The 25,582-nt window shown below is 43.1% G+C and overlaps 1 protein-coding gene across 7 annotated transcripts in view; it reads right to left on the bottom strand.

Moving 5' to 3' along the window:
• BIN1 (bridging integrator 1) overlaps positions 1-25,582 on the bottom strand; it is a 64,685-nt gene that overhangs the window by 15,497 nt on the left and 23,606 nt on the right. For 3 of the 7 annotated variants that reach the window (XM_075284680.1, XM_075284684.1, XM_075284687.1), the window contains exons 2-12: positions 16,284-16,364; positions 12,284-12,338; positions 9,541-9,635; positions 8,582-8,677; positions 7,598-7,705; positions 6,689-6,781; positions 4,027-4,112; positions 3,481-3,556; positions 2,925-3,016; positions 938-982; positions 147-309 (exon numbers count right to left, since the gene is read on the bottom strand). In XM_075284680.1, the coding sequence (XP_075140781.1) occupies positions 147-309; positions 938-982; positions 2,925-3,016; positions 3,481-3,556; positions 4,027-4,112; positions 6,689-6,781; positions 7,598-7,705; positions 8,582-8,677; positions 9,541-9,635; positions 12,284-12,338; positions 16,284-16,364 (990 nt within the window). The remainder of the gene's footprint in view (positions 1-146; positions 310-937; positions 983-2,924; positions 3,017-3,480; positions 3,557-4,026; positions 4,113-6,688; positions 6,782-7,597; positions 7,706-8,581; positions 8,678-9,540; positions 9,636-12,283; positions 12,339-16,283; positions 16,365-25,582) is intronic. The other 4 variants (XM_075284681.1, XM_075284686.1, XM_075284683.1 and 1 more) reach the window with 3 other exon arrangements.

Below are 25,582 nucleotides of genomic sequence, written 5' to 3'. Positions count from 1 at the left end.
CAGATTTTGGTGGAATTTTAGGCTAGAAATCTGGACATCTATGACCAGCTCTACACTGAAATACATCCTCAAGAAAATCCAGCTGCAAAATAAGACACAGAATGTTCCTACAAACGCTACCGATGGACACTTTAGTCTTGGGATACCTGAGAAGGCGACTTGGACACAACCACAGATGGGGTGTCCACCAAGAAGGAGGCGGCAGCAGCTGGTTCCTCATGGTTGGTGGTCTTGGGCTCTGTACTGGCGGCAGGAGGTCCATCCGGAGGGGAGGATGGAGTCTTATTTGCCTTTGCAGGGCTGGAGTCACTGAGGAAGGAACATAGACAAGTAAAACACAAGCGCAAAAGATCTCTGCCCGGACTGTGGGGGCGCTGTGTCCTAGGATCACCAACGTCTCAGCCAATGAACCTTCAGATACCACAGTCATAACGGGGGAACGTTTTAGGCTGATGTACCTTGTAGTTCATATCATCAAATGGAGCATGCAAAGGGACAAGACCAAGTTGTACCTGCAGTTGCTCCCAGTGCTGGGGAGCATCTGTTACGTGACAAGCCACGACCACTTACCATTGGTTGCAAATTTGCATTAGATCATCTCCATCATTATAAAAGCATGCAAACTCCAAGAAAAACCTAAAACAGGCGCATTAATGGGTTATGACATAGACCAACTCAATATCCCACCCAGTTAGCTGGCGAGTGACGTCACGGAGTCCTCCTGCACCTCAAATATCAGAAGTGAGGTCATAGACATTGGACCAAAGCTCAGGCTGGGCGCTACCACAGTCATGCAATGGGGGAAACTAAGGTTATTTCCAGGGGTAAATGTAAGATTTCCGTAGCTGGATACGGCGGCCGCCATGTTATTAGTCACACACTACACACATGGTTATCCACGCTCCTCGCCGAGGCGCCATGCCGCTGCGGTCACTACCTGGTCCTCTTTAGTTTCAGTCGGGAGAAAAGGTTTGCTTTCTTTCTGTTGGGAGGGTCAGGGGGGCAATTACTTTAATGATTGGAAAAGTTTACAACAAATTATTGCAAAGAAATTCAGAATCGTTTAAAAAAATTAAATCGACCATTGAAAAAAAAATCTGCCCGAAAACAAGGTCCTATAAGCGCTGCAATCTGACTGGCTACCAGGGCAGACCTAAAGCTGCACCCACTTATGGATACCCCAATTTAGAGGAGTCCTTTATCTAGGCCAAGTGCTATGCTGCAGGTCCTAAGTGATAAACTGATGGTGGGGGTCCTGCTGCCAGGACCTGGGGGCCACAAGGGAACTGCTCGCTACATATGTACTTTACCTGCAGCTCTTGGCTGGACGTGTCCATATATGTGTGCTATGAGATGAGCAGCTTTTCAATACTCTGTCACGAGATGCTTATCCTATACGTATCTATGTGTGGCCACCTGGTGGTTGTTCTAGGAACTGTCTAGGGTTTGTTAGAATATTGCAATGTTGGATTGAATTGCTCTCATGAGAAATTGTAGTCTGGAAATAAATTCCAGGTCAGGGAGGTCACGTCTGTATATATTGTATGGGACCTGATATTAGGTTAGAGGCATGTCAGGGAAACTTAGGTGACAATGACCAGAAAACCAGGATTTTATGAAACATCTCATTTAGAAAGTTCTGCTGTCACTTCTCTTCTACATCTTGGATGTTGATCTGCTACTTGCACTCAGCTGCCCAGGGGGGGGGAAGGGGTCATGAAATGTAAGCTGTGTATTAAGGTGTGAGGTCTGAGTCATGGACTGCGACAACCCCCCTCCCCCACCGCCCACATGTGACTTATGCAAGAGGTGGAAGCAAAAAACAAATTTATCCTGTGGATTCACTTACAAAAACAGACCCAGATACAAGGCGGCAGGTGATATGTCTGATGACTCTTCAGATGGAATTATAAGGCATGTACACCTTTAAGGGCTCAGAGACTCAAGATCTTATCATTGGGGGGTCCATGAGCAAAGACCCCTACCAAATGTCAAGGAGTCAGCTGATGAGGCAGTCCTGAGCTAGAGGTCAAGTCACAAACCGCACCCAGAAGTGACCGCGCTGAATCAGATTACATATTAGGGTACCAGACCAATAGAAGTCAGAAGTATACAGGAAAAAGATGGAAGGTGCTCCAGATAACGCTTTTCCAGATGGCACTCCTCCAGAAAATACATCAGGTACTGCTCCAGATAACAACACATACTGCTCCAGAAAATGCAAGGAAAAAATCCGCAAAACCTAAAGACGCCCCTCCAGACAACACCCCATTTGCTGCGCAAGGTGCTTGTCTAGAAAATATGGCAGTTAATACTCCAGATAATGCTCCGGAAAAAAACACCAGGACACTGCTCCAGATAACACAACACATACTGCTCCAGAAAATACACCAGACACTATTCCAGATATCTGAAACAGGGGCGTAACTTGAGGGGGTGCAGTCGCACCGGGGACCAGAAGCCTTAGGGGGCCCATAAGCACTGGGATCAGTATGGAGATTGCAGCTTCTATCTGGCCCATAAACCAAGGAGACCCCCAGATTACCTGAACCACACTAAGGGGGATCAAACTCCATCAAACTCGCTGCAGGGATTAGGTAGGGGGCTCCAGAAAAACGATTGCACCGAGGCCCACAAGACTTCAGGTTACACCACTGTCTGGAGTCAGTGCGCTAATGCACCAAACAATGCTCAACTCCAGATAACACACCAGACAATGCTCCAGAAATTCTTCCAGACAATGCTCTCTACAATACAGAGACAGTCCACAAGACATTGCTCCAGATAATGCACCAGACTCCAATATCCAGAGTCGGGCTGGGACATTAACGCACCAAACATTCCTCCAGATGCCCTTCAGGATCCAAGTACCGAGCACTGAGCCAGACACAACTCCACATCCTCCTCCAGACTCCTCCACTCACCTCGGCTGGGCTTTCACAGTATAGGCGTTAGTGGAAGGTTTCCCTTCCTGAGTCTCCAGTGTCTTCATGACATCATTGAGGTTTTGATGTAGCTGCAAAAATTAAAAGGAATTTATCAACAGAAAATTCAGCAAAATTAATTCATGTTTTGTTTTTTTTTTAATTTTTTATTTTTTTTGGCTGCTATTTTATACAAAAAAGAAATATTGCAGTTCTCGCACCCACCACTAGGGCAGTTACAGCAGGATGACGCCTTGTTTTCTATTATTCACTTTTCAGCTTTGCCGTACAGACTGGGACAGAACACGCAGAGCCACTTCACTATCATTATATGGCACAGCGGTATTGTAGCCCATCTAAGTCTATGAATGCTTTTCTGTCCATTGACTCCCATTCATTGCAGCTGCCATAAAGCGCACACACTCTGCACTGTATTCCAATATGGCCGCCCCAGAGAAGAATTTATCATCAAAAATAAATTACTGCAATAAACACTGAAAAGTTACAGAAACAAACAATGTGGAGTTGGGGGTCCCATCTGGGGCCGGGGTCTTACCTTACTCATCTCTTTATGGAAGTTCTCCTCCAGCCCCGCAATACTCTGGAATGTGTTGACATAGAAACCAACACGGCTGCCAAATACAACAAAAACATTCGCTGTCATTTCCGTAGAATTGGAGATTTTATGAGCTCCGGGACTTGATCACATCCAGAGCAGCTGCCAATATTCTGCCTAATACCGAACTAGTGACTAACCCTCGCCATAAGCGGCTCCGGTGTATGGGATGCCAAAAACATCCAAAAACCCAATGTATGGTCTATTGTGTCTGAGCTGCTCCTCTGCTCGCCGTCTGTGAAAGGCCGACCTCCTCTTATGTCCTATCTGTGCTCACACAACTGAGGGTCTGTTACAATGTGTCGGTGTAGGAAGCTGAGATTTATTCATTTATTTCTGCTTACTTGTATAGCGCCATCATACTCCACAGCGCTCCAGACACTGACAGACACTTCTCACACACCGGATGTTCCTACTTATTGACCACAAGCTGCAGATTGTCTGAACACGACCTTAGACTCTGGCGTCTTACACTCTGGTACTTACCTATTCCATAATGAAGGCAGCTCCTCCTGTAAGTCGGCATTCATCTCCTCAAACACTTTCTGGGATTTTAGCAGCTCTTCCTCGGCCTACTCAACACAAGAGGAAGAACATGAGACCAAGAAGTGTCACCAGGATTCTGTCCCTTACATTAAAAATGTCTATGTTTCTATTTATTGCTCTCTCAGTGCTTGTGGGTACGCTCTGCTGGAGAGATGTGCTGTGCTCTGTGTGCTGTGCTCTGCTGGAGAGATGTGCTGTGCTCTGTGTGCTGTGCTCTGCTGGAGAGATATGCTGTGCTCTGTGTGCTGTGCTCTGCTGTAGAGATGTTCTGTGCTCTGTGTGCTGTGCTGTGCTCTGCTGTAGAGATGTGCTGTGCTCTGTGTGCTGTGCTCTGCTGTAGAGATGTGCTGTGCTCTGCTGGAGAGATGTGCTGTGCTCTGTGTGCTGTGCTCTCCTGGAGAGATGTGCTGTGCTCTGTGCTCTGCTGGAGAGATGTGCTGTGCTCTGTGCTCTGCTGGAGAGATGTGCTGTGCTCTGTGTGCTGTGCTCTGCTGTAGAGATGTGCTGTGCTCTGTGCTCTGCTGGAGAGATGTGCTGTGCTCTGTGTGCTGTGCTCTGCTGGAGAGATGTGCTGTGCTCTGTGTGCTGTGCTCTGCTGTAGAGATGTGCTGTGCTCTGTGCTCTGCTGGAGAGATGTGCTGTGCTCTGTGTGCTGTGCTCTGCTGGAGAGATGTACTGTGCTCTGTGCTCTGTGTGCTGTGCTGTGCCCTGTATGCTGTGCTCTGTGTGCTGTGCTCTGCTGGAGAGATGTACTGTGCTCTGTGTGCTGTGCTGTGCCCTGTATGCTGTGCTCTGTGTGCTGTGCTCTGCTGGAGAGATGTGCTGTGCTGGAGAGATGTGCTGTGCTGGAGAGATGTGCTGTGCTCTGTGTGCTGTGCTCTGCTGGAGAGATGTGCTGTGCTCTGTGTGCTGTGCTGCGCTCTGTGTGCTGTGCTCTGCGGGAGAGATGTGCTGTGCTCTGTGTGCTGTGCTCTGCTGTAGAGATGTGCTGTGCTCTGTGTGCTGTGCTGGAGAGATGTGCAACAGGGGCCTATAGTCAATGTATAAAGCCCAAGACAGACTAGACAGTCGGGCAGTTGGTCAGTGCCCTAAGACCCTCCCCCATCCCACCCTATGCCCTTTGACCCCACCTGACATGAACCCTCGTGTGACTGTAGGAAAGTCATGGGCAGTACTTTACACATGAAGGGTGGAGGGTTCTCTTTGTTCCCCTCATGGGCTTTTCTCAAAACCCTATTGGTCTCTTTGTACCTGGGTGGGACAGAGAATGAATGTGTCGTCTTGTTACTCGCAGCCTCTCTCCAGCCATTGTCCTTGGCCCAATACTGTCTTAAGACAACCAGAGCCAATTTTGTAAATAAATAAATAAATAAAAAGTTGGTAATTTTTGTAACTTCTTGTTTTGTCATTTTATAATAATATTTTTCTTCTCGTTCCTATGATAATGGATTCTGCTGCTCTGTTATTTTACACAATTCTTATTCCCGTTATTTCTTTAGAAAATATCTGTTTACTCCTCCCCAATGCTGAGGAAAGTGACGTTCAGGAGGGGAAGCTAGAGAGCGCAAAGGATGGGAGTCTGATATGGCTTCGAAATAAGATCAGTAACCGCAGAAAACGATACAATGTAACAACACACAAGACACAATGTAACAACACACAAGACACAATGTAACAACACACAAGACACAGTGTAACAACACACAAGACACAGTGTAACAACACACAAGATGCAATGTAACAACACACAAGATACAATGTAACAACACACAAGATGCAATGTAACAACACACAAGATACAATGTAGACTTCTCTACTGAACACCACGGACACACAATTACCTGGAGTGTGACAGGACTCAGGGCAGGACACAAGGTCACTGCGGCTACAGGGAGTTCTCTCCTGACATAATGTCACATTGTAGCACATAAAGCTTATCTCCTGTATAAGAGACGTTCTGTGACTTTAAATGAATGTCTCCAAGTCTAAGATCTCTGCTCACAATCACTAACTAGAAATCTTCGATGGACGGCACCAGGCACATTGTCAGTCTGTCTATAAGCAATGACGAATCCAATTCAATGACAGAAAGCAGAGATATTGAAAATGTTGGGATTTTTGATTTAGAGAATTATAGAACGGATAAGTTGTAGCAAAGTTTAACTTGACACATGAAGGTTTTTGTGTATTTTTGATGCAGGTCATTGTTGATGGGTATCAGATTGGTGAGATCCGGCACTGAGGTCATGTGACACTCCTCGAGCAATACGACACACACACAGATCTGAGCTCAGTCTGCAGCGGCCAGTTCAAGGTTAAACCATGGAAATTTTTGCCTTTGCAGAAATTTTTGGACGCAAAGGAATTTGATTTTTTTTTGTTCTCATCCTTTGTTGCAGAAAAGCCTGGGAGAAAATTACGAGATTCCTGGCAGATAGGATAACATATGATGGGCTTAGATACAGCAGCTCACTGCCCCTGGAGGTGATCTTATAGTATTGGTAGCAGCTATGTATTCTTAGGCTGCTGAGACTGAGCGGAGCTCTGGAGACACGCACTGACTATCTGCACATGCAGGGTTAGGGCTGATCCAGGGAGTCACCTGGTTTCGGAGCAGGTTAGTCTGGGCAACCAGATGTGCCTGTATTTTCCCCTGGCACCATTGCGGTGCGGCCTTTTCAAGCAACGACACGGGCTGCAAGCGATTAACAGAAAGAAGAGACAGAAAAAGGAAGAGAAGAAGAGACTTCAATATGTGACAGTGAGTGAGGCCACCGGGCGGCGGGTGCCAGGGGGTCGCCATCCTGTGCCGCATGCCAAGAGACAAGCTATTAGATTTCCACACAGAAAGAACCATTGGTGCAGACAAAATCAGAACTGCGGAGAACAACAAGAGCCATTAGTCAGAACTCCAGGATGTGGAGACATTGGATTGTGTCAAATCAGGGTTAATCATCATGCACAAGACACCTCGAGGAAGATTTAAAGGGGCACTCCGCATAGCTTACATGTACTCTGCTCCTGAGATACATCATGTCTCGCTCCAGTCACAACCAAAGCTGCATGCACAGTTCTGCAATCATATTGTGGTCTTTAGCAATGCAACACCACAGAGGCTTCTGCAGATACTGAACCAGCGGGGACCACAGGAGTAGCAGACAGAAGGAGCAAAATGGTGACTGCAGCTTGTGAAGTGACTGGAGTACAAGATCTGATACAATTCAGGATCAGTATGAGATAAAGTATTTATAGGTTTGTGTTATTTTCAACTATAATATTGTACGTAAAGCAGAACTTGTATTTAAGGAAAGCCCTGTCATTACAGGCAATGACATCACAACCACGAGAGACGTAGCGACAAAGTGACCACATCAGATTGCCACAATCCGGAGCAATAACCAAAGGAAGTCCCAAAGTAACCAGAGGCTGCCGTGAAAATGTATGGTTACTACGGAAGACAGCTGCAAGATGTGAGGAATCCGTCTATACTGCACTGAGGATCCGGACGTACCTTGGCAATTTTTGTTTCATCTTTCTTTTTTGCATTTTGTAGGGATTCAAAGTGATGTCTCGCGCTGTCGAAATCCACCAACTTCCTCCCTCGCTTCGCAATGCGCGACTGAAAAGAAGAGACGAGAACGGTTATCCTGGTCACAATATGGAATATAGAAGAAGGAAGGAAGGAGAGATCTGAGGAAGAAGGGAAGGAAATAAGGAAAAGGGGATGGGAGTGAGAGAAAGAAAGAAGGAAGGAAGGAAGGAAGGAAGGAAGGAAGGAAGGAAGGAAGGAAGGAAGGAAGGAAGGAAGGAAGGAAGGGAAAGGAAAGAAGGAAGGAAGGAAAGGAAGGGAAGGGAAAGGAAGGAAGGAAGGAAGGAAGGAAGGAAGGAAGGAAGGATGGAGGGAGGGAAGGAAGGAAAGGAAGGAAGGACGGGAGGAAGGAAGGACGGGAGAAAGGAAGGAAGGAAGGGAAAGGAAAGGAAAGAAGGAAGGAAGGAAGGAAGGAAGGAGGGAGGAAGGAAGGAAGGAAGAAAGGAAAGAAGGAAGGAAGGAAGGAAGGAAGGAAGGAAGGAAGGAAGGAAGGAAGAAAGGAAAGAAGGAAGGAAGGAAGGAAAGAAGGAAGGAAGGAAGGAAGGAAGGAAGGAAGGAAGGAAGAAAGAAAGGAAGGAAGGAAGGAAGGAAGGAGGGAGGAAGGGAAAGAAGGGAAAGAAGGGAAGGAAGGAAGGAAGGAAGGAAGGAAAGAAGGAAAGAAGGAAGGAAGGAAGGAAGGAAGGAAGGAAGGAAGGAAGGGAAAGGAAAGGAAAGGAAAGAAGGAAGGAAGGAAGGAAGGGAGGAAGGAAGGAAGGAAGGAAGGGAGGAAGGAAGGAAGGAAGGAAGGAAGGAAGGAAGGAAGGAAGGAAGGAAGGAAGGAAGGGAAAGGAAAGGAAAGAGTCATCTGGGTCAGTTCTCAGAGGTGAGGTGGTCACATATAACGGATGATCCTTATTGGCCACTTACCTTGATATCGGGGAACTGGCCAAGATAGGTGTCCATTGTCAGGAGGGCCTGGTCCACGAGCTTCTGGTGATAATCCGTCCACAGCAGGTCGTTGTTCTGGCCAAGGAAACATTGCAATTGTTAGTTCTATGTTCTTTCCCAAATAACAGAATCTTCTACACTCACTGGAGAGGGGAATGCAATCTCCTGCTCCCTGTTATCAGGCTACAGCATAGCACAAGGAGATGGCTCCTGATCACTACTTGTAGTCTCCTATCCCCAGGACTGAGAGTTTCAGCCCCTTCTTTTCTGCTGCTGATCATTAATGGAGTGATGTCTTTTGGGCTGTGTGGCCCTTTAAGAACAGACACGTTACATTGTATAGAGTCTGCAGTAAGATTCCTCCTCCGGATACAACAGAAGACTTTGCTCGAATATCTTCACATTGCTCAGACCCAGAACATTTGGCTTCATCCCATGTTTGGATTTTTATCAAACCGCATATTTGGTCTCGTGACGATCGGGGGTCACATACTTTATCAGTCCGCGCCAAAGTTCGGCCGATCCTGATATCAGGTGCCGATGATTTAATACAGCAGTGAAGCGCCCACTAATAAACTTTATATAGAAATTGTAGAAAATCACCCGATAAAACCAAAGTCATTAACTGCACTGGAGAGACAGAGACAAAAGAGGCTGTATCCGACAGGAGAGGCTTAGATACACCAGAACGGCAGACAGAATGACACATTACATTATATTCATAGAAAAAAACCTTTAAAATTTGTAGCCAATTACATATAATGGAGATTTCCAGCCCAAAAATATTGATGACCTATTCTAAAGATAGATCAATGACATCAGATGAGTTGGGGTCCAACACCACCCCAGTGATCAGCTGTCGAAGTGAAAAGTCAAGATGAAATGAAGCAAAAACCTCAAATCAATAAAAAAAAAAAAAAAAAAAAAGTCCCCCTCACCTCTGCAATCTTATTCGTCTCATCTCTCCCGGGCCAGTCGGGCTCGTAGACCTCCTGCAGGCATTCTGTCAGTTTCTTGGAGGCTTCGTGCATTGCTGTAATACAGAGAGGGACAATTTTTATTTTTTTTATTTTTTGTAAGTCAAAGGTCCTGCAGGATGTACTACCATGTATTAACAATTAATAGCACCGTCTGGCCACTAGGCGGCAGCACAGCAATACTTGTATGGACCAATGATCAGCACCTTTGATTGGGCATCACCATTGCACCAGAACATGAACACAACCCCTAATGCAAAAATGCTCTAAACAGCAAAATAGTGAGGATCTGCACAGGACGACCATGTGACCCAAAGCTCCTGCAGCATGTCCTATAATACAACAGTGATAATGCAGTTTGACCACTAGGTGGCAGCATAACAATACTTCTATGATATACAAGAGCCTGCAAGGTGGTGGCCTCTGGACTCTACATGTCCATCGGGGATGTCGCCGATGTCTGCTCAGGGCTACCTACAGTGTCATTCGGCCGCAGGAGAAGGGTTGTGATGACAGGCGAGTTAGGGGACTTTGAGAAGGGAGAGGGTGGGGTGTTGGGAGTAAGGAGGTTGCCGGTCCAGTGTGGGATGCGGGAATGGGGGGGCCTGGGCAAGTAAACCCGGGGGCCCCTGGAAGGGGGACGGGGATAGGGCCGCCACAGTGCCCACAGATGGAATGGGGGCACATGGCTTGCCGTGGGAGGGGGCCCTCATAGGCACCCCTGTGACATCAGTGCACAGGGAGCCCAGGGTTTGGTGAGGCCATGGGCACAGGTTGGTGGAGGGAAAGGTGACACAGGGTCAGGGGGGGGGGGAAGGGGGTCACTGGGTAGGTAAGACAGGGAAGGGGGCATGGGGTGGTGGAAAAAGGGGGTAGGTAACACGGGGGAAGGGGGCACGGGGCTAAGGGGGAAAAAGGGCACGGGGTAGGAGAAAGAAGCGAGCAGATGAGGGAGTGAGTAGGAAAAAAGGGGGTTGGCGGGCGCCAGGGGGGAGATGAGGAAAAGGGAGCAGCTGTGGACACAAGGCAAAGGAAGAAGCCTGCGCGGCGCTACAGGTGGGTCGCGCAGGGGGTCAGGGTTCCGCAGACGAAGCCGCGGGTACTGCTATTATCTATAACTGTCTCTATGACTTGTCCCATAAACTATAAGAGACCTAAATATATAGAGGAAACAAATCAGCAATATACAGGTCTATATAATATCCGCACCTCCCCTTGTCTGTGTAACAAGGACACTGGGCAACACAAATAGGATCGGTCTGTACAGTATAAGGTTACGCCATACGGTCTGATGTATAACCAATGTATAGGCTATAGTATAATACTAATCTGGTGTATGCTGCTGCTGTATAGGCATTGCTTAAAGGAATTTTCCACTTTGGATGAGCAGCACCCCTGCCCTGATCGAGAAGAGATAACTTATTTCTGTGCCTGGTTTTTACCCCGTGTGCTGAGACACAAGGTCTAGATCCAGTTTCACCACCTACGTATAGTAGAAAATAGGAAGGATCCAATTACTTGTAACTAATGCAGAGCAAGCAGAGGAAAGAACGGCCATTCAACGCCCGTGGGTCAGCGGAGAGTGACAGGACAACAGCTGAGGCCGCCTGGAAAGTGAAATCCTTGTCTGCAAATAGTAGTCACTGACCAACCCCTAAATTACTCAGCAGGGGGCGACAATGAGCTCAGTAATCTCCACTAGGCCTGAGGAGAACATAAGATCTGTGCCCCAACCCTGGTGCATGATGGGAGTGATAGTCGGAGCTTAGATACAGAATAGATTTATGGGATATGGGATAAGGCCCATTTCTTAAAATATAGAAAGACATGGAAAATCAAACCGTGTTTAATAATGTAATCAATAAGAAAACTTGGCTGGGTCCTAAGTAGGTCATTTCTGGTGAGACCAATGGGAATAGTCCCCGACAACCTGACGAAATGGACAACCAAAGCCAGTTAACCATTTACTATTTGGGTTTGGTTTTTTTGGACACAGAGGTGGCATCCAGAACCGGATTGCCACATGCTTGAGGTTTATTCTGTAATCAGGACCGGAAATTGTTCTTTAGCAGAACCTTTTCTTATTATCTCCATATATATAGGCCAGTGTATCTATGTACCCACACAATCCTTACTAGTGATATGACCCTTGTGCAGAGCTTACAGTGTACAGTAGTTCTATACAACTTGTTGGAAGGTGCTACATAAACTGGGCTGACTTATCCCCCATCACACATTCCCCACTACCTAAACTAGTAGATAACTAGATGAAATATCTTATCAGGAGTCTGGGAAAGTTGAGATGCTGCGATTGCTGCTATCTGGATTGTACAGATGATTAATGTTTGTTCTGAAGCCATGACTGGAAATCTGTACAGTCCCTTCCTTGTGCAGAGCTTACTGTGTATTTCTATACAATTTGTTGGAAGGTGCTGCACCGACTAGGCTGACATGTTGCCACACATTCCTCACTCCCTATACTGGTAGGTAACTAGATAAAATATCCTCTCAGGAGTCTGGGAAAGCTGGGACAAGACCTGCATGAGCTGCAGTTGTTGCAAGCACGGAATCCCAGATGCTTGATATTTGCCCTGCAGCCGTGTCTGGAGATTGTTCTCGTGCAGATCCTTCTCTTATTCTCTCCTCATCAATCTGCAGCTACATATAGATAAAAGGCAAACTCTTCCCATCTGCCAGGAATTACCTTTTACTGACGCCAGATACGTCCTCAGGTCTTTTTGAAGTTTTGAGCCTTCTGTCTGTAAAATAAAATTGGGGGTTATGTTCCAAAAATAGAAAACAAAAGAAACAGACTAATATTGTTACAATGTATCAGATGGTAAAGTAACAATGTCCCCTGCCTGTGATATCCTGCTCGCCATAACCACACATCACGGTCACATGACATCGTACAAAGGAACTAAAAATAGGGGCTAAACAATGGCAATGTGCCCAATTTATCACCTTGTACCCCAAGTCTAGTTTGATAAGAGTGGGACCGGCCAAGGGTTAGCTCCTCCGAACGGCAAATCTGCCTAGTTGCCCGGTCATAGAAGGGCAGGTCAGGATTCCTGGGTAAGCTGGGTGAAAAGCTGTATAGTGGTCACCCAACGTTTCCAGAAAAGTTGTCAATGGAAAGAGCATTTTTTTAGTAGATTAGAGTAGATTAACTTTTCACATTTATTTTTATAGTGGTTTCCACATTATACTGATCCAGAGCTCCAAACCCTGTGTAAATAGTGTGCGCCAGCAGCCGTCACTAGGGGGAGCTCAGGAACTTGCTGAATACAGATTTATTATGGAGTTCAATGTATACATTGTATGCAATCAGCTCCTGAGCGCCCCATAGTGGTGGTGCAGGCAGACAGATTTCTATCATTTAATTCTGCAGGGGATTTGGAGCTCTGCATCAGAAAATACAGGAACATATTAAGAAACTTGTCAGAGGAGAATATAGGACGCTTAGTCTTTAAGGGGCTCCATATTTCGGAGTCTTCATAGAATGCATGATTATAAGAAATTCTCAATTGTGTTTGTCCCCGGGCTGCAATGATTTGTCGGGATCAGGTCTCCAGCAGTTTGGACATTTGTGACACAATGTACTTTGGATTCTGTGGAAACAGGGGGCGGCCCTTTGGCACGGCAGTGGTTAATAATGATTCTATAGGAGAGTTGTGTATGTCATCCAGCTGCGGGGGAGACACATGTGTTTTCTATCTGTAGCTCCGCTCTACAAGGGTCATCTGATTCCAATACTGCAGCACATACAGAACCTGGAGTGGGGGGGGGGGGACTGGGGGTCTCCTCGCTATCGCTGAAGACCCCCCACTGGCCACGAGTCAAACATTTCATGGGATTTTCGCTCCATCCTTGTTATTTGCTTTTGTCTGCGCACAGAAGATATTGAGGGGGCAGAGGAGGCAACTTGTCTCCATCCTCAAAAACAATGACTCACGCTGCATAGAAAACATGGGGGGGGGGGGGGATAACAAAAACATCACGCTCTCAATGCCGCCTGTGTGTCAGGTTGTCCAGGCCAGATGCAATGGATCTAATCTGTAGGTGGGCGGTTATAGAGAAGGTCCTCCCCAAAATGGCGGCACCCATGCACTGCCGGAAAATCAGGGTCCTTAATGCCTGTGATCAGCAAAGACCTGGCGACCTCTCAAATACTTCGCAGTTAATGTATCAGCCGTGGTTGTTGAGTCTACAATGGAGGTCGTGCACCAGATATCCACGAGTATATACGTATAACGGGGGTCGCCCCTACAGAGGGAAGCTCAAAGACCCTTTTGCTGTGGGAGGTGTGAGCTCATGCATCCCCCTCCCCAACCTGTCTACAGACACCAAGCACATGCCCCTACCATAAGCCCTTTAGAATACAGGAGGGACCAGCACTTCTGCACCCGCTATTCCTCTATACAAGGGGGTCATGAAAGAGATACAAAGAGGAGACCCTTTATATTAGGGTGAGAACCTGCCGTAGGTGGAATGGTTAATGCTTGGCGTTCATGTCTTCCCTATGATGTTCCACGCCCAAGATCTTCAGGTTTTCTCAAATAGGGATTATTTTGGGGATTCTCTATGTCCATAGTCAGTGGCCAAGTAGAAGGAATCCGGAGGCAGCGAGACCTGAGATGAAGTGACTGCCTAGTGTTTGGAGCCGTGGACTGGAACATTTCTAAAGATACCAGCCGGAAACGTTAGGAAACGCTCCACATTCCACCGGAGCACAACTATGGCGTAACGATCGTAAAAGAAATGCAACGTTGTCTCCATCAACCCCGGCACGTGAGCTGTTTTTTATGTTTTTCTTCCATCTGGAGTTGAATTTCATCATCTTCATCACTTTCTTCACCTCGGATCCCTGATGAGATTCCAGCTTCCAGATGTTGTCCTGGATGTGACCCACAAGTCCTTGCTCAGCATCTCGTCTGCACATTCAGAGTGTAAGTCAGTTCTATCTGGGTGTCTTCTATGATGAAAACATCCTGCAGGACACATCATGGCTTCCTGGATGAAATCATTGCACTGCCAACAATCACATGTCAGCTCCGGGGCCGAGAACAGAGAAAGAGCCCTGCACTGAGCAGACTTAAAGGGATACGTGTTCAGTTGCATGCACCGACATTCACACCACTCCACTGCCAGGTATATAGAGAAAGAGCCCTGCACTGAGCAGACTTAAAGGGATACGCGTTCAGTTGCATGCATCGACATTCACACCACTCCACTGCCAGGTATATAGAGAAAGAGCCCTGCACTGAGCAGACTTAAAGGGATACGCGTTCAGTTGCATGCACCGACATTCACACCACTCCAATGCCAGGTATACAGAGAAAGAGCCCTGCACTGAGCAGACAAAGGGATACGCATTCAGTTGCATGCACAGAGGTTCACACCACTCCAGGTATATAGAGAAAGAGCCCTGCACTGAGCAGACTTAAAGGGATACGTGTTCAGCTGTACGCACCTTACGTTCACACCTCTCCAGGCATATTAGTCTGACTGTTACCCTTTGTCTGCATTGTCATGTTTTGGCTCCTTCCCAGCTCTGATTTTTTCCTCAATGACATCAATTCCCCCCTGACACATTTATTACACCCACAGAACATTATATTCTCAGCAGGTTGTGAAATGTCAATAGGAAAGCAGAGAAATTTATAGGGATAATAAGTAACAGGGCAAACAATGGAAGATTAGGAAAGGTTAAAAACTGTGGCCGGGATTACAGGGGCTTCCTGGATTTATATAATTACAACCTATCCTTTGGATAGATCATCAATATGTGACGGGTGCAGGTCAGACACCCAGGACCCCCACAGATCAGCTGCTTGAAGTGCTGCAGTCTCTTCTGTTTGTTGTGCACTCCCATTTTTATTGCAGCCCCTGTATTTCTTTGTGTGTTTGTTGTATCTTCCCTGTATTGATGATATTGCATTCATCGTCATATGGTACAGCAGCCGCTCAGTCCCATTCAAGTGAATGAGGCTGAGCTGCAAAACCCATCACAGCCTCAATACACTTTACATCGTTGTGCTGGGTATTCAATGAAGAGGACTCAGTGCCCACCTGAATGCTGTGGCCACATTAACCAGTTGATCTGTGACTGTCCCAGGTGTCAGACCCCCAACAATCAAATATTAATGACCTATCGTAAGGACAGGACCCCCAATAGAGGTCTATGGATTACCTATTAGATATAAACCTAGTCGATTTGTGGGGTTAAACCATAGGACCCTTCAGTGATCTCGAGGGTTACCGACCATATGTGGCCGACTCTCTGCCCGTACCCCATTGTTGGGATCAGGGGGCGACTCCCTCATATAATGTCCAATGAAATAAAGTCTATAGTAAGGCAGAACATGTTGGTAACTATTGCACATCAGCAATTGCCTTGTATGAAGCTTTCCAAGACAATTGCTTACATGGGTAGTACTTGCTGTAGGATTATTGATGGAATTGCTCCAGTACTAATGGAAGTTCAGGGGCGACCATTAGGGATGTGACAGACCCGTCTCTCATGTCAAAGGAGATTTCCATGTCCGCAGTTTCCTACCCTCTCCCTACATTACTATAGATGATGTACAGAGTGCCAGATGCCAAGTGTTTGGCACAGCCCGGTGAGCACTGCCGGCACAGCCTCCTCCGCGTCTCCCCTTCTGGTCCAGTAAACAATGGCGCGGCGCTTTATTGTCACTCACCAGCTGTTTGTTGAAGTTTTGCACGCATTGCTCAAACTGTTCGTCTTTTGTCTCGTCTGCTTTCCCGAGTTTCTGTAATACCTGGAGAAAAATAAAAGCAGAGATAAAAAGAAATTGTTAATTTGTTTACCGGGGCGACAATATGCAAAATCCCCCCCCCCCCTCCCCTCCCCCTTTTACCACCTCCATCTCTTTGCATCCTTTAATAGATGCCGCTCCATTGATTCTGGTGCAATAATGGGAATTTTTTCCCCAGCCCCCACCGTTCCTCAGCCATCAGTGCTCTTGGACAGGCTCCGCCCACCTGACAGTAGAGACCTACTTAGCGTATTGAGGGTTGGAACTAACAGAAATGATTGCTGTGAAGGGTGGGATCTAGAGGAGAAAATCCAACTGTGCCGGATCAATGGAGGGTCAACGTAAACCATTTCAATAGAGCCCATTGCTGCTGCCTGGTGTCCAATAATACTAATACTGTAATAGATGGCAATGTCTATTGGAAAATATATGTCACTATTTAGACATGGGACCCCACTACAGATTCACGTAACACTCTACTCCCCCTTACCCCAAGCCTAAAGAATCTGCTGGATAAGACTTTTACACAGGGATTGTGTGACTATATCTGAGCCCTAGGACGGGTCAGATTCATTGTGATGCTTCCATATTTGCAACGTCCCTGGAAATCTTCCAGAAATATACCCAACTACTGAGATCGGACAGCCCCGGCTGCAATCCCCCAACCCTAGAGGCGTAATGGCAAAACGTCTGGGTCCCAATGCAAAGTCTGTATCAGACACCTGAACTAGAATAGTTTTATCCATTACATACCAGTCTGCACATATTAGGAACAGCCATAAGGCTCCTGGGCCCGGGCGCAACTGCAGCCCCTCATGTTACACCCCGGCCAAACCCCAAACGCAATGGGCTGCGGTAACTCTGGAGCTTTCCCAGGTCCTGACACGCCGGCCCTGGTAACCGTAATGATAAATGTCACAACAGTGACATAAACAACCACAGCCATGACACAAATCCAGGGGAATCTGGACAACATTACTTGTTTTATCCACAAGAGATACCGGGTGTGACGCTGAGATCTTATTGAAAATTCTTCATTTTACAAGGGGCCCAAATCTTACAAAACACAGACTGATCCTGGACTAGAATCTTAGAAAACTGCAAAAACAGCAATTCCATAAATTCATCTCATTAGAAAACATCAGTTTGTAGTCAGGAATTGGCACAGGGATTTACGCGGATTCACAAGCCCTGTCGATTGGCACATACACTACAATGAATGCCCGGTCTTCGTGGTCACTGGCTATCAATTTCTGGAATAGGAAATATTGCCTGTGGTTTATAAACTGGGCAAGTGCCAAGCGGGGAAATGCCAGCCACACATAAACATGGCGGCCAGATACCAAACTCATACAGAGCATGGACATGAGCGAGTGTCAGGTGGTAGCGCAGATCTAATTTGTGCAGGAAAAATCTAAAATTAGGGAAATGTGACAATACTTTGTGCAACTAAACTCTACATAGTACAGGGGAATAAAAAGAACAGACACACACAAATATACACATATACACATACTGTATATACACAGCACACCAGATACACAACTAGTCCTGACTAAATACACTGCGGCCACTAATAGAGACAAAGGACGTCAGTCAAGTCCAAGTGATGACAATGACAAAGTGGCCGCTTACAGATACTTGTCACTTATCAGTATACAGTATATCTAGGGCTCAGCAGCCGTGTCCTCTCTCCACTGCAGGAGATACAGTATAACTATAGTAACACTGTAACGACCTCCCCCGTGTGTGTGTGTGTGTGTGTGTGTGTGTGTGTGTGTGTGTGTGTGTGTGTGTGTGTGTGTGTGTGTGTGTATTTAACAAACATATACCCCAATGAAATATGATTGGTGTTATCTATTATCAAAGTTAGCAATATTAACATCACTGGTGCAGAAACCTAAATGGTGACAATAAGAATGACCTCAAGAGGAAGCACAGATGGAAATACTGCCCCTATGTACCAAATAGAAACTACTATAATACTGCTCTTATGTACAAGAATATAACTACTATAATACTACTCCTATGTACAAGAATATAACTACTATAATACTACTCCTATGTACAAGAATATAACTACTATAATACTACTCCTATGTACAAGAATATAACTACTATAATACTACTCCTATGTACAAGAATATAACTACTATAATACTGCTCCTATGTACAAGAATATAACTACTATAATACTGCTCCTATGTACAAGAATATAACTACTATAATACTGCTCCTATGTACAAGAATATAACTACTATAATACTGCCTCCTATGTACAAGAATATAACTACTATAATACTACTCCTATGTACAAGAATATAACTACTATAATACTACCTCCTATGTACAAGAATATAACTACTATAATACTGCTCCTATGTACAAGAATATAACTACTATAATACTGCTCCTATGTACAAGAATATAACTACTATAATACTGCTCCTATGTACAAGAATATAACTACTATAATAATACTCCTATATACAAGAATATAACTACTATAATACTACTCCTATGTACAAGAATATAACTACTATAATACTACTCCTATGTACAAGAATATAACTACTATAATACTGCTCCTATGTACAAGAATATAACTACTATAATACTACTACTATATACAAGAATATAACTACTATAATACTACTCCTATGTACAAGAATATAGCTACTATAATACTGCTCCTATGTACAAGAATATAACTACTATAATAATACTCCTATATACAAGAATATAACTACTATAATACTACTCCTATGTACAAGAATATAACTACTATAATACTACTCCTATGTACAAGAATATAACTACTATAATACTACTACTATATACAAGAATATAACTACTATAATACTACTCCTATGTACAAGAATATAACTACTATAATACTGCTCCTATGTACAAGAATATAACTACTATAATACTACCTCCTATGTATAAGAATATAACTACTATAATACTACTCCTATGTACAAGAATATAACTACTATACGACTACTCCTATGTACAAGAATATAACTACTATAATACTGCTCCTATGTACAAGAATATAACTACTATAATACTACCTCCTATGTATAAGAATATAACTACTATAATACTGCTCCTATGTACAAGAATATAACTACTATAATACTACTCCTATGTACAAGAATATAACTACTATAATACTGCTCCTATGTACAAGAATATAACTACTATAATACTACTCCTATGTACAAGAATATAACTACTATAATACTACTCCTATGTACAAGAATATAACTACTATAATACTACTCCTATGTACAAGAATATAACTACTATAATACTGCTCCTATGTACAAGAATATAACTACTATAATACTGCTCCTATGTATAAGAATATAACTACTATAATACTGCCTCCTATGTACAAGAATATAACTACTATAATACTGCTCCTATGTATAAGAATATAACTACTATAATACTACCTCCTATGTACAAGAATATAACTACTATACTACTACTCCTATGTACAAGAATATAACTACTATAATACTGCTCCTATGTACAAGAATATAACTACTATAATACTACCTCCTATGTATAAGAATATAACTACTATAATACTGCTCCTATGTACAAGAATATAACTACTATAATACTGCTCCTATGTACAAGAATATAACTACTATAATACTGCTCCTATGTACAAGAATATAACTACTATAATACTGCTCCTATGTATAAGAATATAACTACTATAATACTGCCTCCTATGTACAAGAATATAACTACTATACTACTACTCCTATGTACAAGAATATAACTACTATAATACTACTCCTGTGTACAAGAATATAACTACTATAATACTACCTCCTATGTACAAGAATATAACTACTATAATACTACTCCTATGTACAAGAATATAACTAGTATAATACTGCTCCTATGTACAAGAATATAACTACTATAATACTGCTCCTATGTACAAGAATATAACTACTATAATACTGCTCCTATGTACAAGAATATAACTACTATAATACTGCCTCCTATGTACAAGAATATAACTACTATAATACTACTCCCATGTACAAGAATATAACTACTATAATACTACCTCCTATGTACAAGAATATAACTACTATAATACTGCTCCTATGTACAAGAATATAACTACTATAATACTGCTCCTATGTACAAGAATATAACTACTATAATACTGCTCCTATGTACAAGAATATAACTACTATAATAATACTCCTATATACAAGAATATAACTACTATAATACTACTCCTATGTACAAGAATATAACTACTATAATACTACCTCCTATGTACAAGAATATAACTACTATAATACTGCTCCTATGTACAAGAATATAACTACTATAATACTACTACTATATACAAGAATATAACTACTATAATACTACTCCTATGTACAAGAATATAGCTACTATAATACTGCTCCTATGTACAAGAATATAACTACTATAATAATACTCCTATATACAAGAATATAACTACTATAATACTACTCCTATGTACAAGAATATAACTACTATAATACTACTCCTATGTACAAGAATATAACTACTATAATACTACTACTATATACAAGAATATAACTACTATAATACTACTCCTATGTACAAGAATATAACTACTATAATACTGCTCCTATGTACAAGAATATAACTACTATAATACTACCTCCTATGTATAAGAATATAACTACTATAATACTACTCCTATGTACAAGAATATAACTACTATACGACTACTCCTATGTACAAGAATATAACTACTATAATACTGCTCCTATGTACAAGAATATAACTACTATAATACTACCTCCTATGTATAAGAATATAACTACTATAATACTGCTCCTATGTACAAGAATATAACTACTATAATACTACTCCTATGTACAAGAATATAACTACTATAATACTACTCCTATGTACAAGAATATAACTACTATAATACTGCTCCTATGTACAAGAATATAACTACTATAATACTGCTCCTATGTATAAGAATATAACTACTATAATACTGCCTCCTATGTACAAGAATATAACTACTATAATACTGCTCCTATGTATAAGAATATAACTACTATAATACTACCTCCTATGTACAAGAATATAACTACTATACTACTACTCCTATGTACAAGAATATAACTACTATAATACTGCTCCTATGTACAAGAATATAACTACTATAATACTACCTCCTATGTATAAGAATATAACTACTATAATACTGCTCCTATGTACAAGAATATAACTACTATAATACTGCTCCTATGTACAAGAATATAACTACTATAATACTGCTCCTATGTACAAGAATATAACTACTATAATACTGCTCCTATGTATAAGAATATAACTACTATAATACTGCCTCCTATGTACAAGAATATAACTACTATACTACTACTCCTATGTACAAGAATATAACTACTATAATACTACTCCTGTGTACAAGAATATAACTACTATAATACTACCTCCTATGTACAAGAATATAACTACTATAATACTGCCCCTATGTACAAGAATATAACTACTATAATACTGCCCCTATGTACAAGAATATAACTACTATAATACTACTCCTATGTATAAGAATATAACTACTATAATACTGCTCCTATGTACAAGAATATAACTACTATAATACTGCCCCTATGTACAAGAATATAACTACTATAATACTACTCCCTATGTACAAGAATATAACTACTATAATACTACCTCCTATGTACAAGAATATAACTACTATAATACTACTCCCTATGTACAAGAATATAACTACTATAATACTACTCCTATGTACAAGAATATAACTACTATAATACTACTCCTATGTATAAGAATATAACTACTATAATACTACTCCTATGTACAAGAATATAACTACTATAATACTACTCATATGTACAAGAATATAACTACTATAATACTACCTCCTATGTACAAGAATATAACTACTATAATACTGCTCCTATGTACAAGAATATAACTACTATAATACTATTCCTATGTACAAGAATATAACTACTATAATACTGCTCCTATGTACAAGAATATAACTACTATAATACTGCTCCTATATACAAGAATATAACTACTATAATACTACCTCCTATGTACAAGAATATAACTACTATAATACTACCTCCTATGTACAAGAATATAACTACTATAATACTGCTCCTATGTACAAGAATATAACTACTATAATACTACCTCCTATGTACAAGACTATAACTACTATAATACTGCCCCTATATACAAGAATATAACTACTATAATACTACCTCCTATGTACAAGAATATAACTACTATAATACTACTCCTATGTACAAGTATATAACTGCTCATCCATTGAGAATGTATTATAGCAGTATAGTTTCTCTGCACACTGTCAGTATTATAGTGATTTACGGTATTACATATTTCCTGAGTCATTTCCTTTGATACTAGTCCAGTGTTCACACTTTGATCCTGAGGACAATGAGACATTTTTGACTTCTGTATTTTTGCCGCTATAACACGGGGAATACGTCTCTACTATTATTTGTCTCTTCCGAGCAGGAAATGTCTGTGTACCACGTTGCGAGCTGAGGTTTTGTTTCCTTGTCCGTGTATGTAACATGTTACCGCTCTGCGCCTCTGACCTCACATGACATGAGCAGGATTTGACCTTCCCAGAATCCTTCACTGCTGTTACATTTTACTGCTCATTTATTTATTTCTCTTATATAGCGCCATCATACTCCGCAGCGCTGTACAGACATTGTCTCACAATATCAGTCTTTGGAGTCGTATCATTTAAAAGGGCCTCACATGAGCAACCCCTCGGCATCTTCATACAAACAGCTTTGTGCAAGGAAGAAGAACCTTGTCCTCAGGAAATGTCAATGGAGCCATCTTCTGTAGACAGCGTTCTAACATCTAGGACATGTGTAGGTGACGCAAACCGCAACGTTTGTCCATGCCATATACTTCATTAAGATGGGAGGGGGTACACAACAATACCATGTTGGAGGCTCCTGAGCTCCCCCTAGTGGTGGTTGCAGACAGACAGATTTCTATCAAGCAACGTTTACCTATGTACGGAATTTGGAGAGCCCTGACCCCGAGAATTCCTAGAATCAACTAGATGCTAATGGTGGACAATCCCTTAACGCTGCAGGTTACCTCTATACCAGGGGCATCACTATAGTTGCAATTGGTTCTTGGACCCTAAAGGTCCCTCTGCTCCATAAAATAGGAGGCTATTCTAAATGACATGAGGTAGGTTGGGGCCCCATTTTGCACTGGGGCCCAGGAGCTTCACATTACACCTCTCCTCCGTGCACCATGTTGTAGGTCTCGGTTTTCCCATTTTCTCCTGCATTGTATCTATATACCAGGAGAGACACATGGGGTACATTTATCAATAGTGTTGCAAGACGCGTCGAAACCCATTATGAAGTAATTTTGCTGTAACACCAGTTTTGTGCAGTAATGTTAATGGAACGCCCAGGTGACGGGGGAGGAAATCTTATTGTCAATCGGACACACCTCAAGGTGACGACATCTCTCGGATCAGCCCTAAGATGTATAGGAGTGAGTCACTGCCAGCAAATAAAGATTCCTGGAGAATGTTGGTGGAAGAAAGGGTTAATCTGCAACCTGGAGCTCTGAGGAACTACAACTCCAACCCTTACAGGTATCATGCTGGGGGCTGTAGTTCTGCAACAACTAGAGGTACAAGGTAGATAACACTGCTAGTCTACAGACCAAAAGGACTATACAAACAGTTTGTGTCTCAGTCACCATGTTAACAACACTGAAGGATACATTGTATCTATATGTATATACAATGTATCTATACGATATCAGGGTGAATTATATTGTAACACACTGCACTTCTTTCATTCATTGTTTGCAGAAATCCCAGGACGCTGTGATAGGACTGGGTGGACATTCTTCTTCCTCAAGATAAGTAAAGCTCCAGGTAATTCTTATCTCTCACCTGCCCACAAGTATAACAGACCGGCTCCTACAAGCAAACACAGATTCTGGCCCAGCTTAGATTCAGAGTCAGGAGTTGTCAGTCCTATGTAAATAATCCTCATCATGTCCACAATGCATCAGTGCAGGCAGTCCTGTGCAAGCTAATTCCAGCAGTACAAGTCTGCCATGTTGGATCCTGGACTGACACCTACACTGACCGCTGACACACTGTAACAAGCCCCTCAGCAGTGACTAAATGAAAAGAACAAGGGTTTAGTGTCCGGATGGGAACATTTTCCACTCACTGACAGCAAGAAGAGGTCTTACAATTGAACTAAAATGCAAAGTATGTTACAAGGTTGCAGAAATGTTCATTACACAAGGGTTAAATGGAGTTGTCTGAACCTCTGATGTCATGGTGGGGGTCACATGTCGTGTATAGTACAGCACCAGCTCTGTCCTATTCAAGTAAATGGGCTGAGCTGCAATACCAGGCCCTGCCACTATGCAAAATAGGGCGCTGTGAATGGTAAGTAGTGAAGAGGTCGCAGTGCTCACCCAAACAGCTGATCGGTGGGGGTCTCAGGAGTCAGACCTTAACTCATGGAAATGTATGGGGGCTATGTTACCCACACCCACTGGCATAGTTACCCCCACTAGTAATAGTTCATCTTGGGGGTAGCAATATTTATATCCATAGCACCCAGCTGATTTATGTCACTTTCACATACTGCAGATTAGGCGCAGTATTCTGTTCCGGGCACCTGAGTGCAGCTGTTTTGGTGAAGAGCACGTTGGTTAGTGCAGCTCCATTGAGAGGTTTGGGGCAGACACAGAAAAACTGCTGTGTGTGAATATTCCCTTAAGGGAAAGGAAATGAGAAGAATCGCGTCATTATTCCCTGTAACGATTTCACATCCAGATGTAGCAGAGCTGAACGTGTCTCTAAGCTCTCTAGGAACTGCCCCTGGTACATTATTAGGAGGATCCATGGGCGGCTCTGCTGCATTTCTGGAGACGTTCCCTACATGACGAAAAACATTAGAAAAGCGGCCAAACACGAGCAGTTACTGACTACAAACCAAAGGCATCAGCTCATCTGTCCCTGAAAGCCCGGAATGCAAAAAAAATTGGAAAAACAGATGTTTGACCGCAGACCTAGCGAAGAACCTCAGCGCTCTGCTCCTAACGTGCCGCCTCTGCCCCCTGTGAGTCAT

This window comes from Leptodactylus fuscus, chromosome 8 (genome assembly GCF_031893055.1).
Source record: "Leptodactylus fuscus isolate aLepFus1 chromosome 8, aLepFus1.hap2, whole genome shotgun sequence".
Lineage (NCBI taxonomy): Eukaryota > Metazoa > Chordata > Amphibia > Anura > Leptodactylidae > Leptodactylus > Leptodactylus fuscus.
Note: the sequence above shows the minus strand (reverse complement) of the source record. Positions and strands in the feature narration are given on the sequence as shown.